Source organism: Sciurus vulgaris (genome assembly GCF_902686455.1).
Source record: "Sciurus vulgaris genome assembly, chromosome: 11".
NCBI classification, from domain to species: domain Eukaryota; kingdom Metazoa; phylum Chordata; class Mammalia; order Rodentia; family Sciuridae; genus Sciurus; species Sciurus vulgaris.
This window is the reverse complement of record NC_136472.1, coordinates 113402895-113418490: the sequence shown is the minus strand read 5'-3', so window position 1 is coordinate 113418490 and position 15596 is coordinate 113402895. Positions and strand designations below refer to the sequence as shown.

At 38.3% G+C, this 15596-nt stretch overlaps 2 protein-coding genes across 3 annotated transcripts in view; both read right to left on the bottom strand.

The window, feature by feature from the left end:
* Positions 1–11265, bottom strand: part of UBE4A (ubiquitination factor E4A) — a 34052-nt gene extending 22787 nt beyond the window's left edge. Inside the window, exons 1-5 of one of the 2 annotated variants that reach the window (XM_079105268.1) lie at positions 11129–11215; positions 6636–6776; positions 5726–5887; positions 1346–1519; positions 490–602 (exon numbers count right to left, since the gene is read on the bottom strand). In XM_079105268.1, the coding sequence (XP_078961394.1) occupies positions 490–602; positions 1346–1519; positions 5726–5846 (408 nt within the window). In that variant the 5' untranslated portion in view covers positions 5847–5887; positions 6636–6776; positions 11129–11215. Of the gene's footprint in view, positions 1–489; positions 603–1345; positions 1520–5725; positions 5888–6635; positions 6777–11128 lie in introns of both variants that reach the window. The other variant, XM_079105267.1, reaches the window with a different exon arrangement.
* CD3E (CD3 epsilon subunit of T-cell receptor complex) overlaps positions 1–15596 on the bottom strand; it is a 137056-nt gene that overhangs the window by 88908 nt on the left and 32552 nt on the right. The gene's annotated exons all lie outside the window — the stretch shown is intronic.

Genomic DNA, 15596 nt, shown 5'->3' with positions numbered 1-15596 from the left:
TGCACAGTGGTAGAGCACTTGCCTACCAGGGGTAAGGTCATGGGTTGGATCCCCAGCATCTCAAAACTGCCCCCACCAAAACAAAAACAAAACAAAACAACACCAACAAAAAAACCCAAGAAGACAGAGATGGGCTTTGTCCTGAAGAACTGAACAGTCTAATAAGTAAGATCGGACACGTGCATATAAAACCACAACATGAGACAGAAAGTGACAATTCCCATTCAGATACACAAAGAGGTTAGGAACAAAGAGGAGGGTGTAACGATTCCTATTTGGCAAGCTTTGCAAATAAGATGGCATTTTAACTGTTTGTAAACAAAGGGGTATATTTGGTATGTGGCCATAGTAGAGAGGATTCCTAAAGAAGAAACCAAAAACAATGTAAGAGATGGAGGTAAGCAATGTCATGGTTAGAGAACGGTGAGCACAGTTTGGCTGCCTGTTAATTTTTGCTGAGGGCACCTGTTAGGAACATAAGAATGGTACCTGCTCAATGTTGCTCATATCAAGCCAGTCTTGATCTTCCAATTCTACTGCCATTTCTTCCAAATACACACAACGGCTAGGGATGCCATTCCCACTTTTCAAGCTTGGATCACCTGGGAAGTAGTTTTAACCTGATAGGTTAAGGACAATGGGACAATGCTCCTAGTCTTATACAGACCGCTATTTTTTTTTTTTTTTTTTTTTGGTCTTTTTTTGAGACAGGACCTTGCTATGGTGCCAAGAATGGCTTTAAACTCCTGGGTTTAAGGGATCTTCCTGACTCAGTCTCCTAAGTAGCTGGGACCTTAGGTGTAGGTAACTACACCCAGTTCCTGACAATCTTGACAGCATTTCTCTTGAATCCAGGTTTGACTCAGGTTATACAGAGTGATCCTGATACGCAAAGCAGTATCTAAAGATTTAAATCTTCTCTCCCTAGCTACTGAGCACTGGGTTTGTTATAAACCTATTATCATGAAATTTAAAGAGTAGATCCCAGGCATTCTGCTAACTTTAGGGTTTAACTATAGATACAGAACAGGTGGAAATTACTATCTAATGTCCTTTAGGGTTCCATGTGCAAAGAAAATGTGTTTGGTTACTATTTCCATTTTTTTCTGAAGGTAGTAAAGACAAGTAGTTACATGGTACAGTCATTATCATAAAGGGAACAAAAATTAGATCTGTCTAAATACCATTTTTAGGTCATACCAAAAGCTTTACAGAAAAATAAATACTGTGCTCCAGGGAGTACAGTGAGACAGTTTAACCTTAGATGCAATACGTTTCTAAGAGCCAAAGAAGTCCTTAGCCCAAGCTGGAAGGATAGTAGAATGGCTACAAGTCTATGACTTACTGTTATCCAGAGTAATGAGGAAGATCCTTTGGATCATGTGATTGATGTTGAGTTGCTCACATATCTCTTGCTGTGACCGGAATGAGCGGCTGATCTCAGCCACAGAGTAATCAAATTCATCCAGGCTCTCTGACACACTATTATCCGAATCATCTGGGCTAGCTGGGAGTTCATCTGCCAGAACATGTAAGCTGTTAAACATCATATCCCTTTCTTTTAGAGAGAACCTAGGATACTACCAAAAATGATAAATGTAATGAAGAGTAGGATAATTTCAGATATGAAACAAGTTAATCATCTAATTAGTGAACATCGCAAGTCAGGCAAGTTAAGTGCAGGATTCTGAAATTCCTTACCACATTTCTCAAAGCAAATGTTTTATTACTTCTACCCATAATTGTATTTAACACTCCCCCAAAATAGCAACATTACCTTCCTTATTGAATCCTAGTGAAGAAAGAATTACCTAATAGATCAAAATGCATATAATTATTTTAAATGTCTGGCTTTTTCCTGGAGACACATTGTTTTAATAATTCAAAACCGTGCAGGGAAATACAGTATAGGAAGTCTCCTCTGAACCAATTCCCTTCAGTTAACCACTCAACTTAGCAGGGTTATAAACTTCTTTTTTCCTCTTGTGTTCATTACTGTGGTTTTTATTTTTTCTAAAAATTGGGATAATGTAATACATAATGCTCTTTAGCTGGCCTTTTAACATGTCCCTCCAGCAACCCCACTGAGGCAGGGTCTCACTATGTTGCCCAGATTGGCCTTGAACTTGAGATTCTCCTGCCTCAGTCTCTCAGTAGCTAGGATTTTACAGGCATGTGCCACTGTGCCCAGTTCTCATTCCTTTCAGCAGCTGCACTATAATGCAATTTTTTTTTTTTTTTTTTTTTTTTTTGCATGCACTGTAACGAATGTAGCTACTAAAACTACAGGTTTATTCATCACCTGATTTGGTTGTTTCCAATTTTTTAATAATTTAAAATAATAGTGTATTGAATGTAACTTTTGCTCACTTGTATATTTCTATAAGATAAACTCATACAGGCAGAACTGCTGGCTCAAAAAACTTGAACAATATATATATATATATATTTTTTTTTTTTTTTCTTTTTTGCAGTGTTGGGGATCAAACCCAGGGTCTCAATCATGCTATGTAAGTGCTTTACCAACCGAGCTACATCTCCAGCCTGAGCTTGACCACTTAAAAAAGTTAACATATACTATTAAGTTGCCCTCAGAGATGCTCTGATTTATGTACCTACCACTAGTATATGAGAGATTGTCTGGGGCTGCAAAAGTAGATCAGTGCTAAGAGCCCCTGGGTTCAAGTCACAACACTGGGGAAAAAAAAATTAATGATGTGTGTTTGAATTTCATAAATTTTGTTTTTCTTTTCTTTCTTCTTTTTCTTTTTCTTTTTTCCCTCAGTGCTGGGGACTGAACCTGAGGGCTTTACCACTGAGTTATACCCCCAGCCCTTTTCATTTTTATTTTTAGATAGGGTCTTGCTAAGTTGCCCCAACTGGCCTAGAACTTGCAATCCTCATGCCTCAGTTTCCTGAGTTGCTGGGATTACAGGCATGTGCCACTGTGCCCAATAAATCTTCATAAATTTCACAGATAAAAAAAGACCTAATTTAAGCCAGATAAGGTGATGCACACCTATAATCCCAACAATTCAGAAGGCTGGGACAGAAGGATCACAAGTTTGAGGCTAGCCCCAGTAACTTAGCAAGGCCCTAGGCAACTCAGACCCTGTCTCAAAATAAAAAAAATAAAAATAACTGGGAATGCAGCTCAGTGGCCAAGTGTCCTCGGTTAAATACCCAGTACAAAAAATAAAATAAAATAAGAATGACATAATCATTGTTTTAGTAGGCTCAGCAGGTCATAGTGGCCTATACCAATGGCTCCTGTCCGTAATTTTAGCAATTTGTGAGGCTCAGGTGGGGGGATTACAAGTTTGAGTTTGGCCTGGGCAACTTAGACCCTGTCTCAAATTGGGTGTGGTGGCACACGCCTGTAATCCCAACGGCTTGGGAGGCTAAGGCAGGAGGATCTAGAACTCAGATTCAGCAACTTAGTGAAGCCCTAAGCAAATCAGTGAGACCCTGTCTCTAAATTTAAAAAAATACAAAAAAGGGCTGGGGGCCTAGGGTTGTGGCTCAGTGGTAGAGCACTTGCCTAGCATGTGTAAGGCGTTCGGTTCGTTCTCAGCACCACATGTAAATAAACGAATAAAATAAAGCTCTATCAACATCTAAAAACAATTAAAAAAAAAAGTGCTGGGGGGTTGGGGTTGTAGCTCAGAAGTACAGCACTTGTCTAGCACATATGAGGCACTGGGTTCAATCCTCAGCACTACATATAAGTACGTAAAATAAAGGTCCATTGACAACTAAAACACACACACACACACGCACAGAGATTATATATAAATAAATGATGCCTTTGTAAAAAAAAAGGGTTGGGGATGTGGCTGTTTAAGTGCCCTTGGATTCACTCCCCAGTATCAAAAAAAAATCATCTCAAAAAAAAAAAAAAAAAAGCATTAAAAAGTGAGATTGGCACATGCCTGTAATCCCACTGTAATCCTAGCAACTCAGAGGCTGAGGCAGCAGGGGGATCACAAGTTCAAAGTTAGCCTCAGCAATTTAATAAGACCCTAAGAAACTTAGCGAGACCCTGTTTCAAAATAAAAAATGAAAAAGCTGGGGATATGGCTTAGTGGTTAAGGACCCCTGGGTTCAACCCCGGTACTTTAAAAAAAAAAAAAAGTAAGATTGAATTTTGTTCTTCATTTGATTATCACATATAAGTTGTTTGTCACATCTTTTATTCTTTTTTTTCCTCCCTGATTTTACTTTTTCCTACTGACTGAATCCCTTTGTTCATAAAGCAACTTAAAAGACTGCCTCTTACAATGGCACTCATGTTGAATGATTATTAACGATAAGTGTTATTCACTAAAAGCCACATGAATCCATATTTGCTTTTCTCTTGACAGGATGGGTATTCAGAAAGTCCAGGCAAAACCCTCAGAAGTATGAGTTGCTTCAGTATGGTGAGTTCTGAGTTTAGTAAAAGTGAAGTTCAATTTAGGAGGCCAAAGGTTTTGGCAGAGTCTAACTGTTGGTGGCAAACAGGTTGGACATAGTGGCATGATAAACTCAGTGTAAACAAACTAAAATGATGAGGTGCCGAAATAGTAACAGAAGGGCATGTGCCTCTGCCTTGTTCCCATTGCCTGCCGTTTGCAACACTCTCCACTGTAGCCAGCCTTATATCTGTCTATAGCCAGTTAAAAAAAGTCAGCATTGCACTTGTTTCATCCATCACCCTGTCTACAACAGATCTGTCTTGCCTTTACCTCCTCTTTATTCAACTTTAATCACAAAGCAAGGACAACTCACCTATGAAACTGAACATTTTTAAAAAATAAAAAAAGAAAATATAAACATTTCTCAAAAGAGAAACAGCATTATTCTTTCTGAACAGAGGAGAAGGGGAGAAGTTTCTACTTTAAAGATTGTGAATGTCCTCAAGAGACTGAAGTGTTTAAGAAATATCCTAATTCTTCTAGTCTATGTCTTCTCATAGGAGAAGGAAGCTGGACTTGACCTTAAATTTGATTTCAGATTCGGTAAGCCATTTTTCTGATAAGAGAGTGATTATTCTAATTTTGTTTCAAATTAGATTTTCTTACAAGTCTGTTCTAACAGTTCTAAGCTACAAAAGAGAGGAATGGAAAAAGTACTTAACTGAGAGAGTCTCTGAAGTATTAAGCTTAAGAACAAATCTATTTATAGGTCAAAAAGTTTTTATAACCTTTCCTTTACATTTGTGACTTGTTTTCCACACCTATACCTATCACCTTGTTTCCTATGTCAAAAAGAAAATTTATCTAAAAAAAACTTTTACTAGGCTGTTTTTTTTTTTTTTTTTTAATATTTTTGTAGTTGTCAATGGACCTTTATTTTATTTATTTATACATGGTGCTGAGAATCGAACCCAGTGCCTCACACATGCTAGGCAAGCGCTCTACCACTGAGCCACAACCCCAGCCCCTGTGTTTTTTTTTTTTTAAATGAAACAGCTTGACAGCTTTAGGATTACAACTGGCATCTGTTCCTGTGTAACCACCTGTTATCTGGTTTCTTTTTAAGCAAGGAGGATAGGAGAAGGGAAGGCCTCCCAAACAAAAACCAGCAGCAAAAACACACTTCTGCCCTAAACAGACAGACAGATAAAAAGACAACTTCTGCCCAAACTTAAATTCCAACTGAAATTAAGTGCCCAAAGAATACTTAATTTGGGAAGACTCCATTCTAGGTCATCTCATCTGCTGCTATTGACTCTTTTACTTACCAGATTGCTGCTTCAGCTGCTCTTTTTGGATTGCTGCAAACTGCTTGGCATCAGCCAGGGAGCCAAAAAGAGCAGCAAAGGGGTTACTTGAGATGTTGTTGTTATTCTCCTGGTCTGTCATTTCACTTTAAGGTATCCTCCATCCAGACCTAGGGGGAGGGGCTATGCAAAGGACAGGTGTTAGACTCAGAAGGACAGACAACACAGCAGCCATAACATACCTATGTTCCCCCTGTCCCCCACCCCCATTTAAAAAATACACTTGAACAGGCTTTGGCTCAAGATTTGTCAATTTCTGTTTGAAAACTCAAGATGTTTTTGGCAAGATGGTTACAAAACTGCCAAGTGAACATGATGGCCTGATCTGGGGACAGCTAAAACCAAAGTCTAAAAAAATGTTCAGCTGGAATGCATTTATCTGTCCACGTTTCCATCTGCTATACTTTTAAGAAAATAGGTTAAACAGAATTATTGAAGTGAAAGAGAGAATTCTCTATTAACTGTAACAACAATGTGGTACTTAGAAATAATGAGACCTATGGATTTCTGGTAAGTCTCTGTGTTGGCAGACTAGTTTTCATTCACCATGGGAGGACAAGGTGCTTGAACCTGCTCAGACTTCCATGACTTTGGGTTGAAGCTGGGAGTTCCTCAGCTACAGAGAAACTCTTGGATTTGGAATGGCAAATCAGGATTGGAACTACATGAGCTATATGTTGAGAGTTTTTAATATATATTAAGCAATTCATCTCTCTTAATAGGCCTAAAACATATATTTATTCAACTAAAATGTAAAGGGTCTTTGCTTAATTTTTTTCTACATTTCATTATTTATCTGATTTTTTACACTACCATAGAAACACAAATTTCAACTGTGAGGTGTACTGTGGAACATGAAATTGTTAGATACCTCAAAGGTGTTTAGAGGAGCTGACTGAGCCTGCATTTGCACTCTTCTGATTACATATCCTCATTCAAGGTCAAGTGGACTCAGTGGTACAATGGGATGAACAGAGCTCTCTGAAAGGCTTTTCCCCATAAAAATACAACACTGAAAAGGGTGGGAAGAGACATAGGGCATGAATATTCTGCTTATAAGGATGCTGCTACAAGGACAGAAGCCTTAGAAAGAACGTGGACAGGGGTATTAAAAAAAAAAAAAAACACTTGATCTACACTTAGTTTATTGAGGAAAGACTCCTTATAGAATCACATTAACAAAAGCTAAGGCAAATCATAAAGTTACCCTTAATTACTGGAAGAAGAGTATTTGTAACACTTCTTAACAATTCTGAGGCATCTCCACCAGTTGCTTCACATCTGCCATTTTTCTGCATAAGAGCTAATAGCTAATTAGTTGTCACATTTTGGCAGAATGTCTAGTTTTGTTTCAGTATGGCACAGGAATTTACTACCTCAAGGAACTGAAATGTCAAATACTGCTCTCTATGTATTTTATTTTTTGCCATGTATATTTTAATTAGCTAATTAATTAATATTTGTGGTACTGGGGATTAAACCTAGGGCCCCTCTCCCACTGAACAACATTCCCATCCTTTTTACTTTTTACTTAGTGAGACAGGACTTGCTAAGTTGACTGGACTGGACTTGAATTTATGATCCTCCTGCTTCAGTCTCCTGAATTGCTGGGATTACAGATATGCACCACTACATCCCACTTACCATGTATATTTTATTTGAAGTAAATGTAAAAAAGGATGTCTACTTAGTGTTGGAATTAATGACAGTCTTCAGGAGGGCTTTCCCCAATGTAATCACTGCACAGGCTTAATTATCACTTCTAATTCAAGAGGAGGTAGCATAAATTGTGTTAGCTGGCTAATATCTGAGGTACTGTGAATTCCAAGGGAATGCAAAAAGTGCAGTAAGCATCTGCTATTTTTGGTCTCCAAAAACAATGTCCCCTTTTTTCAACATAAGACACTTAAGTTTTTCTCTGGATATTAATTCTGCTCGGTTTATGGATTCCAAAGGGGTTGACCTCATTTATTAGCTCTGGGATGCACAAAGGAGTCTGGTCTTCTAAAAAGTATGGCAAAGTGACTGATCTAAGAGTTGGCATAAGACCTTATCAAGGCCTACAAGAATCAGTGAATACCAGCTTCAGGCCTTTGACTGAACTTATTGAAAAGGGAACTCTTTCTTTCTTGTTTGGGTTGCTAGATTTTTAAGATAAAATCTAGAGTTGCCATCTTCATACTATCTAGAAAAGGCTTACCTTACTAAGTTAACAAATAGAAAAACAGTTGAGAGATGGAAAGAGAAAGTCTTCTACTTCTCAGTTATAAAAGTCAATAAATAAGTTACTTTAAATTGCATAAGCCAGTTTGCACATAAAAAAAGAAAAAGATGATGAGTCCAGATTATTGCAAAGGAGATGCATCAATGTGCAGAAAGGAATCTGAATGCCAGGAATATAGAACATATGGCACAGGCTTTCAACATCATAGAGACAGAGGATTATCACCATAAATGGCATTACTTCCTTCTTTCTCAACACTTCTCTGTCCCATTACATAAAAAAGCTAGCTTTCTATTACATTTTTATCTATATTTTTCCCTGTGAGTTTCGACTTTCTATATTGTATCTCTAAGCAGATTTTCTGCTTTACGGGTTCATATCTGATCATTCTTTCTTCATGTTTGGCATTACGCTTCACACTCACAAAATCCTAAGTAGATATTTATTGAATGACTCAATTAGACATGTAGTTGTTCCTGAACCCCTTGTCATCAATAGCATTACTTATTATCCTACTTCAAGGTAAGGGTTTTACTACTTGTCTTGGGAATGCAGTGGAAGGTCAAGTTACCAGACCAGGCACTATGGCTCTTTGGTTTCTAAGTATGTGTAGAATTGAGAGTGGAAATATATCTGTTACTCAAAAGTCTGCTGAAAACAAAAAGGTCCATGCCTAACTCTCTAAACTCATCTCTCTCTCTCTCTCTCTCTCTTTTTTTTTTTTTTTTTTTGTGGTGCTGGGGATTGAACCCAGGGCCTTGTGCTTGCAAGGCAAGCACTCTACCAACTGAGCTATATCCCCAGCCCTAAGTTCATCTCTTTTATTTTGGTGGGGCATACTGGGGATTTACCCAGAGGCACCTCACTGAGCTACATTCCCCAATCCTTGTCATTTTTCATTTTGAAACAGGATCTCACTAAATTTCTTAGGGTCTCACTAAGTTGCTGAGGCTGTCCTTGAACTTGCACTGCTCCTATCTCAGTGGTGGTATCCTATCTCAGTGGTGGTATCACAGGTGTATGCCACTGTGCCTGGAGAGTTCATCTTTTTTTTTTATGCACTTAATATCTATGCAAACTCTTCATAGAAAAAAAGGCTAAACTGCATAATCACTTACAGGAAAAAGGAGGAATAATCACTTAATGGGAACCTTTGCAGGAATGCCAGTTTAGATCGATTCAATGAACTTACAAAGCAAATAAGAGTACCTAGATATTACCAACTCCAAAAGAAAGGGCTGATAAAATGGAACCTTGATATTTTGTTTTAGTATTCAATAATGTCCTATTTTAAACCCCTTATTTTCAATTTCCTTACAGAGATACAACAGTACCCTGTTGTCAGTCTTTGGGATGGTATAAACAATAATCTTTTTTTTTTTTTTTTTTTTTTACCAATAATCTTTGGAAGGGTTTGGATTTGATTCTTTCTGAATAAGTACTCCTTGAAAACAAATTTTACACTCTATACCCACTGCAAGGGTCTACATCTATAAGAGATATCTACCTCTGGTTCTACAGAATTGTCTCACCTGGCCTGGGGATACAGCTCAATTGGTAGAGAGCTTGCCTTGCATGCACAAGACCCTGGGTTCAATCCCCAGCAACACACACACACACGCACACACACACACACACACACACACAGGAAAAGAAAAGATTTCTCTCACCCTCTTCAGAGTCAAGCTCCTGTTAATAAGCAGAGCTAGTCCTTTAATGGGCACTGTCAGCTAAATGAGCACAAAAATGTGCTAAAATCCGAGTTGACACTGTTTTTTAAACAGAAATATCTGAAATACTTTGTAAAACTTGAATTGTTAAAATCAAGTCTTGTGGGCTGCAGGTGTAGTGCAGAGGTACAGCGTTTGCCTAGCAGGTGTGAGACCTAGCAGGTTCAATCCCCAACACCACAAAATAAGTAAAAAAAATTAAAAAATCACATTCTATCAAGTCATGCCCTGTAAAGTCTCTGTCCTTACAAAGAATAAACGAAATACATCAAATAAAAATGGGAATATCTCAAAAAGCCAAAGGACGAATGATATCGCTAATAAGTGGAGGTTGACACATAATAGGGGGGAGGGAAGGGTTAGAGTTAGGGTTAGGGAGGGGGGCAAGTATAGAGGAAGGAACTACTGTATAGAGGGTAAAGAGGGGTGGGAGGGGTGGGGGGAAGGGAAAAAAATAACAGAATGAATCAAACAACATTGCTCTATGTAAATTTATGATTACACAAATGGTATGCCTTTACGCCATGTACAAACAGAGAAACAACATGTATCCCATTTGTTTACAATTAAAAAAAAAAAAAAAAAAAAAAAAAAAAAAACCACTTAAAAAAAAAAAAATGGGAATAAAAATGCTACCAGTGTAATATATCCTACCCAATAATACTTTTAAGTCCATTAATGCAGCAATAAATCTTTTCGGCACATCTGTCTGCAAGCTAGAAGGATCTCACCAAGTAAGAAGGCAGACAGTCTTCCTCTTTGGGCCCTGTTTATCTCAGATGGGCTCCCCTGCAGTTAATAATGGCGAAACTAAACACATTCCTGCTCTGGATGTACAAAAACTGATTCCAAAGGGAATATCCATTAAATATAAGCTCCTGAGCTGAGATCAATTTTACGAGTGTCTTCTGAACCCAAGAAAACATGAAGCAGAGTGCCAGGAGCTCATCACTTGCCTTAAGAACTGTCAACATCTTGCCATAAGCACTCAAATGATTTCATCACTATGACTCGTGCTTAATTTAACCCTCTTGGCATATGGCTACCTGTCGTCTAATTTATATTTTATCCCTCTGGATTCCGTAAGGGATTCACTGGGAGGAGGGAGATCCACCCGCCCGGAGCATGTTTTAGAGAAAAGAAGTCAAAAGAAACACAAGGATAATATTCTGGCCTTTTCCAGGAGCAGTATAGCAAAGGGGAAGAGAAATGTACTGAGAAATTAGAAGCTGCAGCAATGTATGGGTTCCCGATTCAGACAGGGTTGAAGTTCATGAAGGAGAGAGGGTCCCTAGTTAGAAATGCACAGGAGAAGGCCTTTTAAAGAGGCCAGTACTGGCATTAGACTAGGAGAAAAGCTGCCACTGTAGACCCAACAGTCCCCTCCCCTCAAGCTACATTCTCTCTTACCAGAGCCTGAAGGGCCAGCAGCGACGACACGACAGTCTCAGGGGCCAAAGGGTTCCCACTTCCGACTCAGCATGGCAACCGGAGCTGACATCATCACTAAGCACCCGGGCGTGTGAACGCTAACTTCCGCGCCGGAAGTGGGATGCGTCCGCCCTTGTGGGCCAATGGCACGCAAACACCCCCAGAGCGCACGCGCTAGTTTGCTTGAAGCCGGCTGGGGCGGGGCGGAAGTGGCCGGAAGAGGCCCTGGGATTGGCTTGGGGTTGGAGGTGGGGGCATGGTGGGCGAAGTGGTTTGGGAATTAGTGGAATATAAGACTGTCTCTGGAAATCGCAGCACCTAGGGCAGATATAACTTTGTGATGTCTGGCTCTGGTCGTAAACTCTGTCGGTTTCTGCTTTCAGATTTTCCCACTTATACCATACCTTTCCGAAGCATCTTCCATAACTTTTCGTAGATTATTATTTATGATGCAGTAACAATAACAGCAATAACAACGAATATTTGAGCATGTATTAGGTGCCGGCAATGTGCTATTTTTTATTGGATTTCACTTTTCTTATCTGTACAGTGGCAACAATATGTAACCTACAGGTTCGTTTTGAAATATGTGGAAGTAATGGAAGCAGCATACTTCTTAAAAAATATTTCTTTTTCAGTTGTAGATGGACACAATACTTTATTTCATTTATTTACTTTTATGTGGTGCTGAGGATTGAGCCCTGTGCCTCACGCATGGTGGGCAAGTGCTCTTCCACTGAACCACAACCCCAGGGCAGTGGCATACTTTTTAAAGAGAAGAACTGTGCAAGACAATTTATGGAATGAGAAAATTTTTGTAAGCCATATATGTGATAAAGGATTAATATCAAGAATATATAAAGAACTCATACAATACAATGACAATATCAGTCTAATTCACAGATGAGTGAAGGACTTGATGAGACATTGCTACAAAGAAGATACCCAACATCATTAGTTATTAAGGAAATGATCGAAACCGTAATAAGATACTGCTTCGCTCCTACTATTGATGGCTTTTATAAAAAAAAAAACAAAACAAAACAAAACAAAACAAAACAAAAAAAAAACCAGGGTTGTTGGTAAAGATGTGGAGAAGTTGGAATCTTATGCAGTGCTGATGGGAATGTAAAACAATGGTTTCTCAAAAATTAAACAGTATTATCTTGTGACCCATCAATTCCACTTCAAAACAGATGCTCAAAAGAACTGAAAACAGGGGCCTAAACTGGCACTTGTACACCGGTGTTCTTAGTAGCATTATTCATAATAACAAAAAGAAACAACCCTGAATGTCTACCATCAGATGAATGGATAGACAAATGTATGCATACAACAAACTATCATTTGATCTTTAAAAGGAATGAATACGTGTTATCACATGGGTGGACTTTGAAAACATCATGCTATGTGAAATTAGTCAGATATAACAATTCTATATGATTCAACTTATGTGTAGTACCCATAACAGGCAAAATCATAGAGTCAGTCAGTAGAATAAAGATGACCAATGGTTGGTGGAGAGGGGAGTGGGGAATTGTTTTCTAATGGGTATGGGATTTTTGTTCAGGATGATGAAAAAGTTCTGGAAATGTATATTGTTGATGGCTGCACAACAATGCAAAGGTTATTTAATGTCATTGAATAGTACACTTAAGACTTGTTAAAATGTTAAGTTTAACGACATACACACAAAAAAACTATGTAATCTTTAGAAAGTCTGCTACTGTTCTGGTTCCTTGAGATAAATAGTGAACAAAACCCAGGTCTTTTCCTTCTTGAAACTTACAATCCTTTCCTGAACCTTATAATTCTTTGAGAGTAGAGTTGTAATATATTATTTAATATTAATGAAGTGAATGGAGATGTAGCTGTAGTTAAAACCCTTGTCTAACATGCACAGGGCTTTGGGTTCAATCACCAACACTGCAAAATAAAATAAATCAATGGGCACAAGATAAATAAATATTTCTGGAATAACTTGTTAACTATCTATCTGACTTAAAAGTAGGTCAAGCTGGGTGCTGTGGTACATCCCTGTAATCCCGCTACTTGGGAAATTGATGTAGGAGGATTGCAAGTTTGAGGCTAGTATGGTCAATTTAGTGAGATTCTGCATCAAAATTAAAAATAAAAAAGAGCTGGGGATTGCCAGTTACATTGGTGAATGACTGAAATTCTAGTGACTTGAGAGGCTGAAGAAGGAGTATGGTGAGTTCAAAGCCAGTGTCAGCAATTTATTGAAACCCTCAGTAACTCAGTAAGACTTTGTCTCTAAATAAGTTATAAAATGGCTGAGGATGTGGCTCAGTTGTTAAGGCCCCTGGGTACCAAAAAAAAAAAAAAAAAAAAAAAAAAAAAAAAAACAACAACAACAATAAAACACCAAAAATTATAAAAAGAATGGAGGAGAAAATCTTTGTGATCATGGATTTGACGAAGACTTCTTAAAGATGACATCATAAGTATGATCATTAGAACCGGGGGTCTAGCTCAACAGTAGAGTGCTTACCTAGCAGGTCCCAGGTTCAGTCCTCAGTCCTTGGGGATGGGGGTGGGGGAGTGCAACACAGCCAGGAGTAGTGGCACAAACCTGTAATCTCAGTTATTTAGGACACTGAAGCAGGAGGATTACAAATTCAAGGTCAGCCTAGGCAATTTAGACCCTGCTTTAAAAAAGGGAGGTGGGAAAGACTAGAGATATAACTCAGAGTGTTGGCTTATACCAATATGTGTGAGGCCCTGGGGGTGATCTCTATTACTGCCAGAAAAAAAGGTGCAATATGTAAAATAAAAAGTTGATAAGATGAACTTCATCAAAATTTAAAATTTTTGCACTTAAAAAGACACCATGGAGGAAAGTGAGAAGTGCTGGATTTGATGGTGTATACCTGTAATCCCAGGTAATTGGAAGGCTGAGGAGGAAGACTATAAAATTGCCTGGGCATTTTGACAGACTCCATCTCAAAATTTTTTTAAAAAGGGCTGGGAGTGTAGCTCAGTGGTAGAGTTCCTGGGATCAATTTCCAGTGCCAAAAAAAAAAAAAAATGACGAACTACCGAAAATATTTCCAAGTTATATATCTGGTAAAGGATTTGTATCCAAAAATATGTAAAGAACATTTTCAATTGAACAGTAAGAAGACAAACAACCCAATTTAAAAATGGGCAAAAGATTTAAATACATTTCACTAAAGACACATGAACAGCTAGTAAATTAAGGAATACATGTTCATTAACTATTAAGGAAATGCATATTAAAACTATGATATTGTATGCATGCCTGTAATCCCTGTGGCTCAGGAGACTGAGGCAGGAGGATTGTGAGTTCAAAGCCAGCCTCAGCTACAGCGAGGTGCTAAGCAACTCAGTGAGACCCTGTCTCTAAATAAATTATACAAAAAAAAAAAAAAAAAAAAGGACTGGGGATGTGGTTCACTGGTTGAGTGCCCCTGAGTTCAATCCCCATTATTCCCCCGCCACACAAAAAAAGAATATGATATTATTTTACACCTACTAAAATGACTACTTTATTTATTTATTTATTTATTTTTGGTACCGGGGATTGAACTCAGGGACACTTTACCACTGAGCCACATCCCCAGTCCTATTTTGTCTTTTATTTAGAGACAGGGTCTCACTGAGTTGCTTAGCACCTCACCATTGCTGAGGCTAGCTCTGAACTCGCAATCCTCCTGTCTCAGCCTCCTGAGCTGCTGGGATTACAGGTGTGCGCAACTGCCCCTGGTTTAAAATGGCTATTTTAAAATGGTCAGTGATAAATATTGGTGAGGATGCAGAAAAATAGCGGGCCTTATACATTGTTGATAGGAAGGTAAGATAGTATGGCCAGTTTGGAAAAAAACTTGGCAGTTTCTGAAAATGTTAAATATAAATTTGACATATGATCTAGCAATTCTTCACTTCTAGTTATCTAACCCAGAAAAATGAAAACATATCTGTCTACACAAAGAATTGCCTGAGAATGTTCATATTAGCACTATTTATAATAGGCAAAAATAGAAACAACCTAAATGTCCATTTATTGGTGAATGGATAAACAAAATGTGGAGTATCCATAAAATGAATTGCTATTCAGCAACAAAAGTTAACAAAATATTGACATATGTTACAATGTGGACAAACCCTGGAAACATACTAAAAGATATAAAGATCTCATTCTGTATGATTCCATTTGTATGAAATGTCCAGAAAAGGCAAGCCTAAAGAGACAGAAAAGCTGGGTGTGGTGGTGCACACTGTAAACCCAGCCACTTGGGAGGCTGAGACAAGAGGGTGGTAACTTATCGAGGCCCTAAGCAACTTAGAGAGACCCTGTCTCAAAACAAAACAAACAAACAAACAAACAAAAAAGGACTTGGGGGTGTAGCTCAGTGGTTAATGATCCCTGGGTTCAGTACCGGGTAACAAACAAACAAAAACAAAA